General features: G+C 38.4%; 1 protein-coding gene across 4 annotated transcripts in view; it reads left to right on the top strand.

Moving 5' to 3' along the window:
- Window positions 1-19,376, top strand: part of OTUD4 (OTU deubiquitinase 4) — a 48,455-nt gene that overhangs the window by 6,853 nt on the left and 22,226 nt on the right. For 2 of the 4 annotated variants that reach the window (XM_025384714.1, XM_025384716.1), the window contains exons 3-10: window positions 1,921-1,971; window positions 10,917-10,963; window positions 11,891-11,963; window positions 13,087-13,168; window positions 15,842-15,974; window positions 18,647-18,704; window positions 18,950-19,067; window positions 19,159-19,223. In XM_025384714.1, the coding sequence (XP_025240499.1) occupies window positions 1,921-1,971; window positions 10,917-10,963; window positions 11,891-11,963; window positions 13,087-13,168; window positions 15,842-15,974; window positions 18,647-18,704; window positions 18,950-19,067; window positions 19,159-19,223 (627 nt within the window). Of the gene's footprint in view, window positions 1-1,920; window positions 1,972-10,916; window positions 10,964-11,890; window positions 11,964-13,086; window positions 13,169-15,841; window positions 16,168-18,646; window positions 18,705-18,949; window positions 19,068-19,158; window positions 19,224-19,376 lie in introns of those variants that run through there. The other 2 variants (XM_025384715.1, XM_025384717.1) reach the window with 2 other exon arrangements.

Genomic DNA, 19,376 nt, shown 5'->3' with positions numbered 1-19,376 from the left:
GTAATACAGAGGCTAGATAAGAGAGTACGAAGATTACAAAGGTGTGGTAGAGAAGGGAAGTGGGGAGGTGGAGTGGTCTTTAAATTAATTCTTACTAATCATTGGCCCCAGAGGGTAAAACTGTTGATAATAATGGACATTGCTAACGTTGGTTGAGGTGCTTACTATGTGCCAGGCATTAACATTAAGTGCTTTGCATATATTTTTTTAGTCCATATAATCTTTTTTTTTTTTAATGGAGTCTCACTCTGTTGCCCAAGCTGGAGTGCAGTGGCGCGATCTCGGCTCACTGCAAGCTCCGCCTCCCAGGTTCATGCCATTCTCCTGCCTCAGCTTCTAGAGTAGCTGGGACTACAGGTGCCCGCCACCACCACGCCAGACTAATTTTTTGTGTTTTTAGTAGAGACGGGCTTTCACCATGTTAGCCAGGATGGTCTCAATCTTCTGACCTCGTGATCCACCCGCCCTGGCCTCCCAAAGTGCTGGGATTACGGGCATGAGCCACCGCGCCTGGCCTTAGTCCATATAATCTTATGAGGTATGATCACAGGTTGAAAGTTCCATGGGGAAAAGTTTCACTTTCCTTATATGAACCTTCAAGCAGTTTCATTTGTCCAGAATTGGAAAGAGATATTGTAGAAAGGATTATGCCTTGTTATGACATTGTTCAGCCATATCATAGATGGACACTTTCTGTTCAGAAAGAAGACTCTCAGATAGGATGCAGGCTTGTGTCAGAATTCTGCAGTCTCTTGTAACTTTAAATGGTTCTGTGTTTTTTTGTTTTTTTTTTTCTTAGACCTATAATCATCTAATATAGAACAGTAGCCCTTGATTGGTGGGCTCTTTAATATATATGGCTCTTTTATTATAAATATGTTTTGAAATTTAAGATATTTTTGGCAATTTGACATTATATAATCTGTAAAAGAATCTCAATCTTAAAATCCAAGGGTGCTTAAAAGATTTTTATAGACTAGGGAGTATACTTTAATGTCTTTAAGTATATCACTTTGCTAAATCAACTGGGACTGTAATTTAAATGCAATTGAATTTGGTAGTTCAACGAATGACTTTTAGAGATTTCTCAAATGAGTGTGATTGCTATGAAAGAAACATAAAAAAGGTTGGGTTATTACACAGCTTGAATAAACCCTATTTTTATGTCAAAGTAACAATGAAGCAATGAAGCAAGCTGTATTAGAAAAATCCTGTTGATGCTTCAAAATATTTTTAGCCTTATTAGTTCTCATCGCTCTTTCTAGTGTCACTGAACTGAGAGACAACGAGTACTCTTATCTGTATTGTTAAGCTATACTATTTCTTAGCTAGTAAGTCAGTCTTTGTTTTATTCCCTTCCACACACTGGCCACTACCAAGTTAAAGTACTGCTTTCATTATATAATTTCTCAGTTCAGAATGTCACCTGCAGTGGCCTTGAATGGCCTTTCCCATCTAGCCTGTAAGTCCTTCCTGGGCTCAAGGCCCTCTGTAAATATGCCCCCATTTGGGTTCTTCTCCCCCTCAGTTCCACAACAGGTTGTCCTGCTCCAGCTGGCCAGATTGCTTGTCTTTCCAACACAGTGTTCCTCTTCCTCCTCATGCCACATTGACCCTCTCTGTAGAGTATCAGCTGCCTGTTGCCATCCAGATCCTGTCCAGTGTTCATCTTGAGTCACTTTTCTTTCAGGAAACCTTTCCTGACATAATTTCCTTCTTTACATTCTTTTGTATGTTTATGGTCTTTAGTGATTGCTATATGTTTTCATAATTAGATTATGTACATATTTTTAAATAATACTGAGGTATTTTAGGTTTATGTACAAACAGTAATTCACAGTGAATGTTGTTTACACAGTGAAGCAGTTAACTTTTGACATATATCTTAGATGACATTTCTAATAGATATATTTTTTGCAGTTTATAGAAGGATCATTTGAAGAATATTTAAAGCGTTTGGAAAATCCACAGGTATGTTACGATCTTCTAGTATGTTTCTATTTTTATATATCCAAATAATGTATTTAAAATTCATTAAAATGGAAGATTACTATTACAGTGTATAGAGGAGTATAAAAGGCTGAAATAATACTGGGGTGATGATTTTCAGAATGCTACGTTGGTATGTATGTAACCTTGGACAGGGTGAAGTTTGATTTCTCTTTTTTTTTTTTTTGAGATGGATTCTCGCTCTGTTGCCAGGCTGGAGTGCATGGCACGATCTTGGCTCACTGCAGCCTCTGCCTCCTGGGTTCAAGCGATTCTCCTCCCAAGTATCTGGGGCTGCAGGTGCACACCACCATGCCCAGCTAATTGTTTTAGTTTTAGTATGGATGGGGTTTCACCCATCTATACTATTGGCCAGGATGGTCTCGATCTTTTGACATCGTGATCTGCCTGCCTCGGCCTCTCAAAGTGCTGGGATTACAGGTGTGAGCCACCACACCCGGCCTGCAAAGTTTTTCTTTCTAGGCAACTGTGAAGGTAGAGTTCTTTCTTTCTTTTTTTTTTTTTTTTAAATTATACTTTAAGTTCTAGGGTACATGTGCACAACATGCAGATTTGTTACATATGTATGCATGTGCCATGTTGGTGTGCTGCACCCATTAACTCGTTATTTACATTAGGTATATTTCCTAATGCTGTCCTTCCCCCCTTCCCCCACCCCATGACAGGCCCCGGTGTGTGATGTTCCCCTTCCTGTGTGCAAGTGTTCTCATTGTTCAATTCCCACCTATGAGTGAGAACATGCGGTGTTTGGTTTTTTGTCCTTGCAATAGTTTCCTGAGAATGATGGTTTCTAGCTTCATCCATGTCCTTACAAAGGACATGAACTCATCCTTTTTTATGGCTGGCTGCATAGTATTCCATGGTGTATATGTGCTACATTTTCTTAATCCAGTCTATCATTGATGGATATTTGGGTTGGTTCCAGGTCTTTGCTATTGTGAATAGTGAGAAGGTAGAATTCTTTCATGCAGGTTCCTATTTCCATGATCATCTCGTGAAGAGGGAAGAGACTGTTGCGACAGAAAAGGATAGCGTTTACCTACCAACTCCTGCTGCTATACTTTTTCAGTCACGATGTTAAAAGAATTTTTCTTAATTTTTTTCTGTTTACAAAACTAACATTCTTACTATAAAAATCCAGATATCTTGGAATGCCATTTAGAATGTTAAGGTAAAATAACAATGGCAAAGAAAAAAGCTAAGAAGAGTTAAGGAGTAAAGGGAATGTAATATAGGAACCAAGGGTGTTTGATCGATGACTGGTGTATCCATTTGGTTGCCAAACACTAATTTGAGTGCTTGTTATCGGCCAAGAATTCCTAGTCACCCTAGGGATGCAGAGGTAATGTAGATGACAAAAAAGTTTCCCTCTCATAGGAAAGAAGGTCAATACAAGCTAGAAAAGTAGATTTGTCACAAGAGTTATATAGCTGTGATGCTGTAGGCATTCAAAGTGTTATTTCTAGCTGGGTAGACAAAGCAACACTTTGAGAGTGAGTTTGTATTTGAAGTCTGAATAGATTCTAAATAGGAAATGCCTGGGCCGAAGGGCATTCCAGGCAGTGAAAACTGTGAGCAAGGCAGATTCAGAAAACAGTTCAGATTGTGTGGAGCATTGAGCATGTGAAGGTAAGAAGCAGTGAGAAAGGAGTTGGAAGGCAGGTTGGGGCCAAACTGGGAGGGCCTTCAGTGTTAGGGTCAGTGGTTTGGGGCTTATGCTTTAGACCTGTGTTTCTCAAAGTGTGATCTGTAGTTTATCTGTATCAAAATCACTTGATGTGCATGTGAAAATGCAGATTCCCTGGCCCCTATTCCAGACCTGAATCAGGGCCTCTGGGCCTTGGGCCTAGGCATCAGGCATTGGGAAGCCATATAAGGTTTTGGGGGAAGTCAGAGTAGTGGTTGCCCTATCTAAAATTGTAATTCTCAGCTTCCAACACATTCCCTGTATCCCTCTCTGCTTTATTTTTCTCTGTAGTGCTTATACCATTTAATGTACTGTATATTTCGTTTGTCGTCTTCCTACTTGAATTAAGCTCCATGAACACAGAGTTCTGTATGTTTTGTTCACTGCTATGTTCCTGAGCTGAGGGATTTTGTTGACTGAAGGGTTGGATGGCATTTTGATGACTGAATGGATGAAAGAATATTGTGTAAAAATAGTTTGAGGTGGATGGGATCACAGGCAGAAAGACCCATTTTAAAATAGTTTAAAAAGTATTTAATATGGAAAAATGCGCACATTGTATTAAGTGTAAAAAGGAACAAGTATTACTCTGGTTTTGGAGACAAATTTACCATTGAAGGCTTTTTCTCTAAATCCAGTCCTGAATATATTTTTATGTAATTCTGAAACTGAATTTTGCCCATATACTGTGATCACATATTCATTTTCCTGAGGTTTGCGTTTTTCTTAGTTTATAAGCCTCTTTGAAGGCAGGCATTGTGTGTATGTTTTTATTGCTTTGGAATTACCATAGTTACCTTTCAGTTTGAGGTACCTAATTCATGATCAGTTTGTGTGTGCACAATGAGTGTTAAGTCCACGTCACATTATATGTAACAAATAGGGAGAATAAACACCAGAATATTAACAGTTGTTATCTCCAGGTGGGGGGAGTATTATACGTGATTTAATTTTTTTCTTCCTTTAGAAAAAATATAAAATGACAAAGGCCATTTACTACTTTGTATCAGGAAAACCACACAGTGTTATTTCACAATAATTTCTGTGCAGCAGGTCAGGCTGTTGGGACTATGAGGATTTGAGCTAGGCTAGGCATAATGGGAATGAAAAGAAGGGGACAGAGGGAGGAAATGAGGCAGTGAACTGAACAGAGACGAATTTGATTTGGGGTCGTGGGAAAGGAAGGTGTTAATGTTGGTCTGGTTTAGAACACTTGGGACAGGTTGTACCTCTTCCTCACGGTGACGACTGGCCAGGTTTCTTTCTGATAAACACAAGACTTCTTATGATCTCCCCAGTCTGATCAAACCTCTTCTTGAGATGTCTTAGGTATCTTCTGAACAGTTGTTTCTTTTTTGTTACTAGCAACAAATATTTGTAAATCTTCATTCTTATTTTTTTGCTCTCCTGGGCTGGGCACAGTGGTTTGTGCCTCTAATCCCAACACTATAGGAGGCAGAGGTGGGCGGATCACTTGAGGTCAGAAGTTCATGATAGGGAAACCCCATCTCTACCAAAAATACAAAAAAATTAGCTGGGTGTGGTGGCATGCACCTGTGGTCCCAGCTACTTGGGAGGCCAAGGCAGGAGAATTGGCTCGAACCTGGGAAGCAGAGGTTGCAGTGAGCTGAGATTGTGCCACTGCATTCCAGCCTGGGCACCAGGGTGAGACTCCATCTCAAAAAATAAATAAATTTTTTTTGGCCGGGCGCGGTGGCTCAAGCCTGTAATCCCAGCACTTTGGGAGGCCGAGACGGGCGGATCACAAGGTCAGGAGATCGAGACCATCCTGGCTAACACGGCGAAACCCCGTCTCTACTAAAAAAATACAAAAAACTAGCTGGGCGAGGTGGCGGCGCCTGTAGTCCCAGCTACTCGGGAGGCTGAGGCAGGAGAATGGCGGGAACCTGGGAGGCGGAGCTTGCAGTGAGCTGAGATCCGGCCACTGCACTCCAGCCTGGGCGACAGAGCGAGACTCCGTCTCAAAAAAAAAAAAAAAAAAAAAAAATAATAATAAATAAATTTTTTTGCTTTCCTGATACATGGCTGTATAAAATGAAAACAGAAACCATTTGGCAAATGGTTGATGGATAAACTCAGTTGCTTCATCCAGTTCTCAGAGAAAGCATCTTTATCCTCTTAAAATAATAAGGAACAGTGGAGCATTTTGAAAGGTACCTCAGACTTGTGCGAGAATATGTTTTTGTCCACTTTGAGGTCAAATTGACATACAATGAAATTCATCACTTTTAAATGTACGATTTGATGAGATTTGACAAATGTATACACTTATGTAACCACCACCACAAACATCATAAAGGACATTTCCATCACTCCAAAAAGCTTCCTTTTGCCTTTTTGCAGTTAATTCCCTTCCCCCTATCCCCTGGGTCCTGGCAAGCACTGATTTGCTTTCTAAGTTTTGCCATTTCTAGATGCATATAAATGGAATGATAGAGTTTGTAGTCTTATGTATTTGGCTTCTTTAACCTAGCCTGTTGGAAACACTGAAATTCATTCATGCATTTAGCAGTAGTTCCTTTTCATTGAGGAATAATAGTCTGTGTATGTATCTGTCACAAGCTATGCATACATTTACCAGTTGATTGATATTTAAGTTCTTTACAGTTTTGGGTTGTTAAAATTGAAGCTGCTAGGCCAGACGCGGTGGCTTACGCCTGTAATCCCAGCACTTTGGGAGGCCGAGGTGGGTGGATTACGAGGTCAGAAGATGGAGACCATCCTGGCTAACACGGTGAAACCCCGCCTACTAAAAACACACACACACACACAAAATTAGCCGGGCGTGGTGGCAGACGCCTGTGGTCCCAGCTACTCAGGAGGCTGAGGCAGGAGAATGGCATGAACCCAGGAGGCGGAGCTTGCAGTGAGCCGAGATCGCGCCACTATACTCCAGCCTACGTGACAGAACAAGACTCTGTCTCAAAAAAGAAAAATTGAAGCTGCTGTGAACAATTGCTTATAAATCTTTGTGTAGACATGTGTTTTCTTTTTTCTTGGATTAATACCTTAGAGCAAAATTGCTGGGTCATCTGGTAAATATATTTTTAAGAGAAACTGCCAAACTTTTTGAAGTGACTGTACCATTTTGCTTTCTCTTCAGCAATATTATGAGAATTTCAGTTTCTCCACATATTTGCCAGCACTCCTTGTGATTTTGAATTTCTCTAATGATGTTGAGCATCTTTTCATGTGCTTGTCATCCATCTAATTTTGTTGGTGAAATGTCTGTTCATAGGTTTTTGCCCCGTTTTAATTGCTGCTGTTCTTACTGAATTTTACTAGTTCTTTAAACTGGATATAAGTCCTGTATTGGATGTATATTTTACAAATAGATTCTTCTAGTTTGTATTTTGGCTTTCCATTTTCTTTTTCTTTTTTTTTATTTTAATTTTTTATTTATTTTATTTATTTTTTTTTTGAGGCAGAGTTTTGCTCTGTTGCCCAAGCTGGGGTGAAGTGGCATGATCTCAGCTCACCGAAACCTCTGCCTCCCCGAGTTCAAGCAAGTCCCCTGCCTCAGCCTCCTGAATAGTTGGGATTACAAGCTTGGCTTTTCATTTACTTAACAATGTCTTTTGAGGAGCAAGAGCTTAATACTGATGACTATTTAAGAACATATAAGTTATGTAATTTTGATATAGTATGTTTAATTAGTTAAAGCATATTTTGAAGGAAATCTTTTTACAAGAAAGATGTATGTCACACATCAAAAATGCTGATTAAGCAAAATTATAGTTTTAAGGTGGAAGACAGTGGTAGTAGAGTATCGAATTTTTTTTTTTTTTTTTAAATAATACACTGCTTGGGGAAGATTTGAGGATATCCATTGTTTACCTAACCAGACTACAAAATAACTTATTCTGAAGATTACTTACTAAAAAGTACATTATTCTCATGTAGCATTTTGTTGAGACTGATAGAATTTTTCATTTTTTATTTTTATTTTTTTTAGAGATGGAGTTTCGCTCTTAACACCCAGGCTGGAGTGCAGTGGTATGATCTTGGCTCACTGCAACCTCCGCCTCCTGGGTTCAAGCAGTTCTCCTGTCTCAGCCTCCTGAGTAGCTGGGATTACAGGCATCTGCCACCACACCCGGCTAATTTTTTTTTTTAATAGAGATGGGGTTTCACCATGTTGGCCAGGGTGGTCCTGAACTCCTGTCCTCAGGTAATCCACCCTCCTCGGCTTCCCAAAGTGCTGGGATTACAGGCATGAGCCACTGTGCCTGGAAGAATTTTTCATGTTTTTAAGTGATGTAATGCTTCTTGTATAAAAATTAGAAACATAGCTTGGGTGTTTGATCTAAACAGACTCATAGCAGTGAACGGTTTCCTCTACACCAAAGGGTATCACTTCTAGCAGTTTGTGAGAAGCCATGATTGTTAGGCTGAGGCCTATTTTAAGAGATCTATTTTAATATATGGCACCTATTCCATTTTGAAAATCAGAGCTAACTTTTAAGAACTATTGAAAAGTCTCTGGGGGAAAAGATTGTGCTGGTCTAAGATCAAAACATTATTTAAAATATTTTCCTTATTTGAGTTTTTCTTTTCTTCCAAGGATTAAGTGGCAACATTCATTTACCAAAGCTCATTGTTTTTGGTGACTTAATGTATTAAGTCTTTACTGACTTCTACTAGGAAAATATTGTTATGATAAAAGTTTTAAAATATAGATGTATATAGAATGAAATCTATATACATGAAAAATGAAAATTCTTCATTTTTCCTCATGTTAACTTCCCTGTCTCTATTGTCGGTTTAGGATGTATCCTCCCCATCCGCTTTCTATGCGTGCACATGTACCAATATATGTGTCTTTTTGTTTGTTTTTTACAAATAGGATTATTTTACCATGATTTACTTTTAAAATTTAATCTTGAGTGATTTTTCTAGGTCATTTCATGTGGTTATACCTCATTCTTTTCAATGAATACATGATATTCTATAGTGTGGATGAAACATGAATTATTTATTTATTTATTTATTTATTTTGAGACGGAGTCTCGTGCTGTCGCCCAGGCTGGAGTGCAGTGGCGCGATCTCGGCTCACTGCAAGCTCTGCCTCCTGGGTTCACGCCATTCTCCTGCCTCAGCCTCCTGAGTAGCTGGGACTACAGGCGCCCGCCACCGCGCCCGGCTAATTTTTTGTATTTTTAGTAGAGACGGGGTTTCACTGTGGTCTCGATCTCCTGACCTTGTGATCCGCCCGCCTCGGCCTCCCAAAGTGCTGGGATTACAGGCGTGAGCCACCGCGCCCGGCGAATTATTTATTTTTATTTTTTTTGAGACATAGTTTCGCTCTTGTTGCCCAGGCTGGAGTGCAGAGGCGCAATCTCGGCTCACTGCAGCCCCTGCCTCCCAGGTTCAAGTGGTTCTCCTCCCTCAGCCCCCGAGTAGCTGGGATTACAGGCACGTGCCACCAAGCCCGGCTAATTTTTTGTATTTTTAGTAGAGACGGGGTTTCACCATGTTGGTCAGGCTGGTCTTGAACTCCTGACATCGTGATCCGCCTGCTTCGGCCTCCCAAAGTGTTGAGATTACAGGCATGAGCCGCCGTGCCCTGCCTGAAACATGAATTATTTTACTATTCTGTAGGAATCTTAGGGACTTTTTTTTTCCTGTTTCTTTTTTTTTTTTTTAAACACTGTTACAAATAACTCCCAGTGACATCATTATTTTACATACACTTTTGTAGACATGAAATATTTCTTTATGATAGATTTATAGAAGTTGAACTGCTGGGTCAAAGGGTATATGGGACATTTAAAATTTTGAAATATACTGGCCATTTGTCTTTCGGAAAGGCTTTAAGGGACTTTTCTAAGGAGTGTAGAATTTCCCTTGTTTTCAAAACGATTGCTAACACACTGCTGTCTTTTGTACCTTCATTTACCCTGAAGATAAGAGACCTTCTGCCCTTTTTTATACTTCCCGATTTTCTGCTTCTATTCAATATTTCTTTTTTTATTTTTTGAGATGGAGTTTTGCTCTTGTTGCCTAGGCTGGAGTGCAATGGTGCAATCTTGGCTCACTGCAACCTCCGCTTCCTGGGTTCAAGTGATTCTCCTGCCTCAGCCTCTTGAGTAGCTGGGACTATAGGCATGGGCCACTACACCTGGCTAATTTTGTATTTTTAGTAGAGATGAGATTTCTCCATGTTGGTCAGGCTGGTCTTTTTTTTTTTTTTTTTTTTTTTTTGAGACGAAGTCTCGCTCTGTTGCCCAGACTGGAGTGCAGTGGCCGGATCTCAGCTCACTGCAAGCTCCGCCTCCCGGGTTCACGCCATTCTTCTGCCTCAGCCTCCTGAGTAGCTGGGACTACAGGCGCCGCCACCTCGCCCAGCTAGTTTTTTGTATTTTTTTAGTAGAGACGGGGTTTCACCGTGTTATTAGCCAGGATGGTCTCGATCTCCGGTCAGCCTGGTCTTGAACTCCCGACCTCAAGTGATCCTCCCTCCTTGGCCTCTCATAGTGCTGAGATCACAGGTGTGAGTCGCTGCACCTGGCCGCCTCTATTTAGTATTTCATTTCCCAAGCTTATACCATGTGCCAGGCTCTCTCCTGGGGGCTAGGCTGGAGGATAACTCTTGCCTTCAGTAAGTTATCAACTTGAGCCAGGTGTGGTGGCTCATGCCTGTAATTCCAGCACTTTGGGAGGCAGAGGTCGGCGGATCACCTGAGGTCGGGAGTCGAGACCAGCCTGACCAACATGGAGAAACCCCATCTCTACTAAAAATACAAAATGAACCAGGTGTGGTGGCACGTGCCTGTAATCCCAGCTACTTTGGAGGCTGAGGCAGGAGAATCACTTGAACCCTGGAGGTGGAGGTCGTGATGAGTTGAGATCACGCCACTGCATTCCAGCATGGGCAACGAGTGAAACTCCGTCTCAAAAAAAAAAAAAGTTCTCAACTTACAGATGCTATGCTGTGGTCTTGCCACACCAATAGGAACTGTCATTTCACCCTGTTAGTAAGTTTTTTTGTGTGTGTGTATGTGAGAGACTTGGACTGCATTTTACCATATATTGTCATCTGCTTTATATAAACGTTTTTATAATATTCACAATACTACTACTACTAATGAGCTTTAAGAACTCATTACATATGCTGTATAAAGGTGTGTATAGAAGTATAAAGTGTAATCTAAAAAGTGTGAGACACTTACATGCCACCTTTTTTTCTTCAATACAGGAATGGGTAGGACAAGTGGAAATAAGTGCCCTTTCTCTTATGTACAGGTAAACACTAATAACATAAGTAAAAGAAAATGTAACCAGTGGGAAATTATATTCCATTATATTAAAAATGTTAAAATAGCAAAGCTGTTTTATACTTAGGTTATGAAGCATCTTTTCTAAGTTTTTTTTTAATCACATCAATTAGATTTTGACATTTAGATATGTCAGTGTTTAGAAATTTTAAATCTCAAAATACTTTGGAAAAGGGTACAGAAATTTTTCCTATGTTCTGTAAAATATCACTTATCAACCTTATAGAGAAATGATTTTCTCCTTTCTCAGGGTCAGTGGCATTGAATGGCCACTAGAGCTGTACTAAAATACCATGTTACAAATTGAGTATTCCTTATCTGAATTGGTCGAGTCCAGAAGTTTTTGGATTTCGATTTTTTTTTTGTTTTGTTTTGGAATACTTACATTACACTTACCCAGTTGAGCATCCCTAATTTGAAAATCTGAAATCCAGAATGCTCCAGTGAGCATTTCCTTTGAGTATCATGTTGGTGCTCAAAAAGTTTTAGGTTTTGGAACATTTGGGATTTTCGCTTTTTAGATTTGGGTTGCTCAACCTGTATTCAATTTTGCTACTTTTATCCAGTAGAGGAGCAGGTAAATACTTTGTTTTTTCTTTTCAGAATGTAGTTGAAATTTTGTCTTCAAAATTTCTTTGATTTTTGAAGTCTCCCTTAAGAATTATATCTGAAATTTAAAATATATACAAATTATATTCGAAATTTTACATGTTAAAAAAGTTACTTTTGCATAGATATTTTACAACTTAGTTATCTCATTATTGTCTTTTGTATCTCCAGTGGTTGGGACAGTGCCTGGCACATATTAGGCCCTTGATGAATGAATGAATGAATGATTAAATTCAAATTAATCAAGTATAGTCCATTATAAATAATTTCTAATTGTTGTTTTCAGGAAAGATTTTATAATTTATCGGGAACCAAATGTTTCTCCTTCACAAGTAACTGAAAATAATTTTCCTGAAAAGGTAAGAATTTTTCAAAGTGTTATAAAGTATTTAAGTAAAACCCACTTAGTTGCTACCATGACCTCATAAGCTATAATTTTAAATGATTTTTTGAAATATTTCCATATTAAGGTTATGGTATTCTGATTTCTTAAAAGTTCCTATTGTCACTTAGTCATGTTATTTTGTATTTTTTTGCTCCCACAAATTACTGTATTTAATTTTATAACATTTCAGTAGAAACACTGAAAAGAAATATGAGACATTAATATATATGATGAATTAGAGTGTTATTAGTTTTTTGTCAATGTAAACATTAAGTACTAAAATAACTTGTGAAAATAGGTTCTGCCATTAAAGTATCCAGGAATACTTTAGTAATCATATATATTTCCCTATTGTAAATTTTACTCACAAGGGTGTCGTTGCATTATCTGTCATAAAGCAGAAGCAACTGAAAAATTTTGTGAAGCCTAGAAAGAAAGATCAACTGACTTATTATAAGAGAATTTTTGTCTTAAGTAGCTATTTTGGAGTCATGAAGGCCAAATTGAAGTGACTTGTGTTCCACCATTCTAGTGGTGGTAAGTTAGAGGGGAATTGAGTAAAATACTACTGTTAGAAGGGTTTTGGGGTTTCTGGGACATTTTAAGGGATCTGGCTTTTTCAAAACAAATTTTGAAATACATTGTTATATTCTAAACAAAATCAATGCACATTTTTCTTTGTATATCTGATGATTTAGAAAATCACTTATACAAAGAAATTTATCTTTGATTTTACTTGTTAGAAAATTTTGCTTGTTAGAGGTTAGCATTAATAAGGTTTTCAAATATTTTCTTACAGTATCTTAATTTTCTTCTTTAAGTAGTTGAAAGCATGTTTTCATATATTATTTTTAGTTTTTTGTGATCCTGTAAACATTTCCAGAAATCATTTTGAGTTTTTTGATTTAATGCTTATATAACATTTCAACATATGGATGTACTGTAGCTTGACAATATTGAAGCTTTAGGTTACTCCTAAAATACTCACTATCTGTTTGGAAATGATCTAGTAATTCAGAGGCATTGGAGACGTACATTGCTATGTAAATGTCATATATATGAGGGGCTGAAATATTTCTTTTATTTTTCCCTTTCAGGTATTACTGTGTTTTTCAAATGGAAATCATTATGATATTGTGTATCCCATAAACTATAAAGAAAGCTCTGCTATGTGTCAGTGTAAGTATCACCTTGTGTTTATATGGGAAATTATATTCCTAAACTTATAAAGTCTTAATATAAACAAATCAGAACAAATAATTCTATTGTGATATGAAAGTTATGTCTTAGAACCTTAAATTACCAAGAGTATTAATATTGTAATAAAAACGTGTTGCAATAGGAGGAAAGGTAGCTGGGCATGGTGGCACATGCCTGTTTTCCCAACTACTTGGGAGGCTGAGGTGGGAGGATCACTTGAGCTCAGGAAGTCAAGGCTGCAGTGAGCTATGATTGTGCCACTACACTCCAGCTTGGGCAACAGAGTGAGACCTTGTTTCAAACTCAAACAAAACAAAACAGAGAGAAATTGGAGGAAAGGGAGCTTGTGGCTAGAGTTTGACTTATAAATACCGACTTTTTTTCCTGCAATAATTTCAGTAATAAAGATTTATATACATTTTAAAAACTGTTAGTGTATAGCTTGAAAATCCAAATGACTGAGCAAATCAAACATTTGATTGTATTTGGCTCCAGGGCAGCATTTTGAACCTTGGCACTATTGATATTTTGGGCCCGATAATCCTCTGTTGTAGGGCTGTCTTGTGAACTTCAGGATGTTAAGTAGCATTCTTGGCTTTTACCTAGTGGATGGCAGTAACACACTCTCTCTCCCTTTGTGACAACTAATAATATCTCCAGATCTTGCCAAATGTTTCTTGGGCATATGAATTCCCCTTGTCCTTCTTCTCTTTGAGAATTCCTGCTATAGAAGAGCAGTGACCCTTCCTATCAGTTTATTTTATATCATCTGTACTGGCAAAGCACAGATCAGTCATACAAAGCAGTGGTACTGGGCTTGTGACAGCTTTTTCCTCTGCTCTTAAGCTAGTGGTAACCAGTAAAGGTATGTGCAATACACTATTTAAAAAAATTAATCCATTGTAAGATATGAAAGTGTAGCCTCTGTACCCTGGACTGTGTCTTTTCTCTCTCCTAGCTAGTCACAATCTGGACATTAAACAGCTCTGGGAAAGATAGCTCCTAGAGCTTGTCTTTCCTGTGCTTCTAAGTGCCTGTGGTTTGGGTGATATGAGGGCTGTAACTCCTGTTACTAGAATCTGGAAGAAAGATGGTCTATAAGAGGAAGGCTCTGTGGGAACTCATTTAGAGGTGGACACTCAGTGTTTTTTTAGTTGTTGTTGCTATTTTTTTTTTTTTGAGATGGAGTCTTGCTCTGTTGCCTAGTGCAGTGGCGCAGTCTCTGCTCACTGCAACTTCCGCCTCCTGGGTTTAAGCTGTTCTCCTGCCTCAGCCTCCCGAGTAGCTTGGATTACAGGTGCACGCCACCACATCTGGCTAATTTTTGTATTTTTAGTAGAGATGGGGTTTCACCATCTTGACCAGGCTGGTTTTGAACTCCTGACCTCAACTGATCCGCCCGCCTTAGCCTCCCAAAGTGCTGGGATTACAGGCGTGAGCCCTACCACACCCGGCCTTTTGCTGTTTTTTTAAGACAGGGTCTCGCTCTGTCACCCAGACTGGAGTGTAGTGGCATAATCTCAGTTCACTGCAACCATTGGCTTCTGGGTTCAAGCGATTCTCCTGCCTCAGCCTCTTGAGTAGCTGGAATTACAGTTGTGCACCACGACACCTGGCTAATTTGTGTATTTTTAGTAGAGACAGGGTTTCACCGTGTTGGCCAGGCTGGTCTCGAACTCCTGACCTCCAGTGATCTGCCCGCCTTGGCCTCCCAAAGTGTTGGGATTACAGGTGTGAGCCTCCACACCTGGCCCCATTGTTGGTGAATTCTTAGTACATTTGTTTTCTTAAAGCTCATCGTAATAAAACCAAATGAGAGTCCTAAAATCCATGTATTTTTGAATTTTTGTTAAAATATATTTCCCTATATTTGAGACTGGAGTTTTAAAATTTTACTTTATTTAAAGCAATGAAGTTGTCTAAATATGCTTCTTTCTTTCAGTGGCTGCTGAGAATATATTTTGTAACAGCTTTTTTTTTTAGTTGCTTATGTAAAATTAAAATCTGGAGCTAGGTTATGTAGTCAAACATCCTCTTTTTCTATGGAAACCTGAGAAGTGCTTGTCTAAGGGTACAATTAGTGGGAAAGCTTAGACTAGCATCCAAGGCTTCTGAGTTGTCAGCTAGTATGTACTATACTATATTCCTCTTTTTAGCAATCTTAATGCTTCTTAATATTTTTCATCCAAGTCACTTAAGATTGGGCATGTTGTATGACATCGTTAAGTCTCAGTTTCCTTATCTGTACAATCAGAATAATGCTTCACTGTGCTGGGATTAAACGTAAGGATATATAGAGGTGCACAGTGTGTGGAATGTAGTAGTAATAATTGCTTAGTATGTGTGTTTTGGCTTTTCCTATTGTCCTACTTGTTTCACAGTTGTACCTTTTTGTGATGGATGGTGTTAGTTTTTAAAATGGCACTGTTTTTTGCGATTATTTTAAACTACTTAACTGCACTTAACAGAAATTTTAGTTGTACCCTAGGTAACTTTCTGATTAAATTATGTTATTGACCATAAGGTTTAGCAGGTATCTAGTCAGGATTTTAAAAGCCTGAGCAATGGAAAGTTACAATGTTACGGTCTGGTCCTGTTTTTAAAAAACTGCCTGTAGTTAATGTTGGAAAATCTGTCTGTCATTAATTGCAGCTCTCCTTTATGAATTGCTGTATGAGAAGGTATTTAAAACTGATGTTAGTAAAATTGTGATGGGACTAGACACGTTGGAAGTAGCTGATGAAGACAACAGTGAAATATCAGATTCAGAGGATGACAGTTGCAAGTAAGAATGAAATCCTAAAATATTTTTCTAGTGCCATACAAGGAAACATTTAAGTAAATGTCTTTACATTTCAGTAAATGTCTTTGCATAAGATATATTGAGGTGTTAATGGTATTCATAAAGTATAGCAGTCTGCTGAAGTTTCTTTATCCCTGCCACTATTTTTACCTAATTTCTATTATGGGACTGTTTGGATGTTTATATTAGGATCTTATATTAGGATGTTTACTCTTTTATAAGAACCAACCCTATTATATTCTTATTGAAACTAAAAGTATATATTGTTGTATGAGAGTATGAAAGGATTGTACTTGGTATGTTACACTCTGTGACACTAGAGATATAAATGGAACTTAAGCCTTAGGCTGTCTAATTCTTTATTATAAAAATAACTTAAAATATATGTATATCTCTTGATTTGTAATTCCAAGTATTTATTGAATTAAAATTTTCTGATCCTGATTGAAAATTTGTCCACCATTTCTTTCTAACTTGAATCAGTGTCTGCCATTGTAAATTTAATTCTAGAATGGACTGACTTTACATAGATAGAAATTTTGCTCTATGGTTCTGTCTGAGCACCATGTCATTGACCATGGGGGACATTGGAAGAGAGAATGACTAGCTTGTTACAACTTGTTACCTGTGATTGGGGTTGGGGGACTTCTAGCACATCCAACACGTGCCCTTTGGTTGCTGCTGGTGGTAATGGTATTAGAAACAACTGGGTCTTGTATGGCAGTTGGCAGGTGAAGTATAGCGTAGGGGCTAGTAAGCTGGAGAAGTTTACCAGACATGGTAGAGTAGGTGTATAAGATGTGTTCACTATTGTGTTCAGTTTTTCTTTTTATACCGCACTCTTGTTCTTTGAATGTGGATTACCTTTACATTGCATTATTAAAATTTTTTTTTTTTTTTTTTTTTTGAGATGGAATTTTGCTCTGGTTGCCCAGGCTGGAGTGCAATAGTGTGATCTTGGCTGACTGCAACCTCCACCTCCTGGGTTCAAGCGATTCTCCTGCCTCAGCCTCCTGAGTAGCTGGGATTACAGGCATGCGCCACCAACCCGGCTAATTTTGTATTTTTAGTAGAAATGGGGTTTCCTCTGTGTTGGTCAGGCTGGTCTCGAACTCCCAAACTCAGGTGATCTGACCGCCTCGGCCTCCGAAAGTGCTGGGATTACAGGCCTGAGGCACTGTGGCCTCTTTTTTATAAAACCATCAGATCTTGTGAGAACTCACGATCATGAGAGCAGCGTAGGGGAAACCACCCACATGATTCAGTTATCTCCACCTGGTCTTGCCCTTGATACGTGGGGAGTATTACAATTCAGGATGAGATTTTGGGTGGGGGCACAAAGCTAAACTGTATCAGCCTACATCTCAACACTCATTTTTGCCTACTTATTTTTTTTTTTCCTTATAGCAGTTATCAGCATGTAACATACTCATTACTTACTAGTTTTTATCTGTTGTCACCAGATTGTACATTTCATGTAGGCAGAGTTTTTATTCTCTTAAATGCTAGACCCCAGCACCTAATAATACAGTCATCCCTTGGTGTATACCAGGGGATTCGGGATTCTTGAGTATACCACAGTCTGCACATATTCAAGTCCTGCTACGGGCCCTGTGAATCTGTTTATATGAAAAGCTGGCCCTCTGTGTACTTGGGTGTCACATCCCAAGAATACTGTATTTTCGATCTGCTTTTGGTTGGAAAAAAAGCTGTGTGTAAGTGGACCTGCACAGTTCAAACCTGTGTTGTTCAAGGGCCAGCAGTGTACAGTGCATGGCACATAGTAGACACTCAAGTTAGTTATTGAGTATATGAATGTGTAGGTATGTATGCGACAGTGAATTTAAAGGGCTGATGATGGTGCTTTCATTGTGCTGAACATTATTTGATGTAGAATTTTTTTTTTTTTTTGAGATGGAGTTTCGCTCTTGTTGCCCAGGCTGGAGTGCAGTGATGTGAACTCGGCTCACTGCAACCTCCGCCCCCCAGGTTCAAGCGATTCTCCTGCCTCAGTCTCCCGAGTAGCTAGGATTATAGGCATGCGCCACCATGCCCAGCTAATTTTGTATTTTTAGTAGAGACAGGGTTTCTCCATGTTGGTCAGGTTGGTCTTGAACTCTCCAACTCAGGTGATCTGCCCGCATCTGCCTCCCAAAGTGTTGGGATTGCAGGCGTGAGCCACCGCGCCCGGCTGATGGAGAGTGTTTTTAATAAAAGGGTTGTCGAATCTGCCTGTAGATACTTTTGTTGTAAATCGATTTTTTTTTTTTTAAAAAAAAACGGGTATATTGAAAGAAAGAAACTGGTATATTGAATTTACAGAACAATGTAAAAACTTGCTTTCAATATACACGTGAGTAAATTCAATTATTCTACCCACCCAAATTTCACAGTTTATTTCTGTTCTCTTACTGATTACTGAGCCAGTTAGAATTACTGTTGTCTTTGACTTCTATCTTATATATATACATTTACATACATATACTCTTTTATATATAGATATATTTATACCAAAACTTGTATGAGCTCACTGGAATATAGCTCTGACTTTTTGGAGCATAGTTCTGACTTTGAAGACTTTTAGATGAAGTTAGAAGGTAATTACATGCAAATACCTTTTTTCTGCCCCTAATTATGGTTATCTTTCTTTGTAGGAGTAAAACTGCTGCTGCTGCTGATGTGAATGGATTTAAACCTTTGTCAGACAATGAGGTATTTTTTTTTAAAGTGGTTTTAAAACTAGCTCTTTAATATAAGAAAGCATATACATTAAAATCTTAATTTTTTTTCTTTTTTCTGGTACATTTCAGTCAAGTCAGGATCATCTAAGAAATTGATTTGGTGGCTTCCTAGTTTTTTGAAGTTTCTTTTCTTCATTTGACTTTAGTTTTACATATATCTCAAACAAAAATTTTAAAAGCACTCATGTGTTGATTGGACTTCTTGACTTTGTTTAGCAGCTGAAGAACAATGGGAACTCTACTAGCCTGCCTTTGTCTAGAAAAGTTCTTAAGTCACTCAATCCTGCAGTCTATAGAAATGTGGAATATGAAATTTGGCTGAAGTCTAAACAAGGTGAGTTAAAAATCTGCATTTTCCATAAATTTGCTTTGTAGCACTTGAAAATAAGTCAACTTTATATTATACTGACCTTTTTTTTTAACAGCTCAGCAAAAACGTGATTATTCCATTGCTGCTGGCTTACAATATGAAGTTGGAGACAAATGTCAAGTAAGTGACTTATGTAAAATAAGAGATTTTACTTGAAACCTTGCTTTTTGTAATATGAACCGAGAAAACAACTGAGGTGTGAGTATGTTGTTAATTTGGGATTTCAGAATATATTTATTATGTATATACATTTTAGTAGTTTAGAAGTATTTA

The sequence above is a fragment of the Theropithecus gelada genome, chromosome 5 (assembly GCF_003255815.1).
Source record: "Theropithecus gelada isolate Dixy chromosome 5, Tgel_1.0, whole genome shotgun sequence".
Taxonomy (NCBI): domain Eukaryota; kingdom Metazoa; phylum Chordata; class Mammalia; order Primates; family Cercopithecidae; genus Theropithecus; species Theropithecus gelada.
This window is presented reverse-complemented; position numbering and strand designations above follow the sequence as displayed.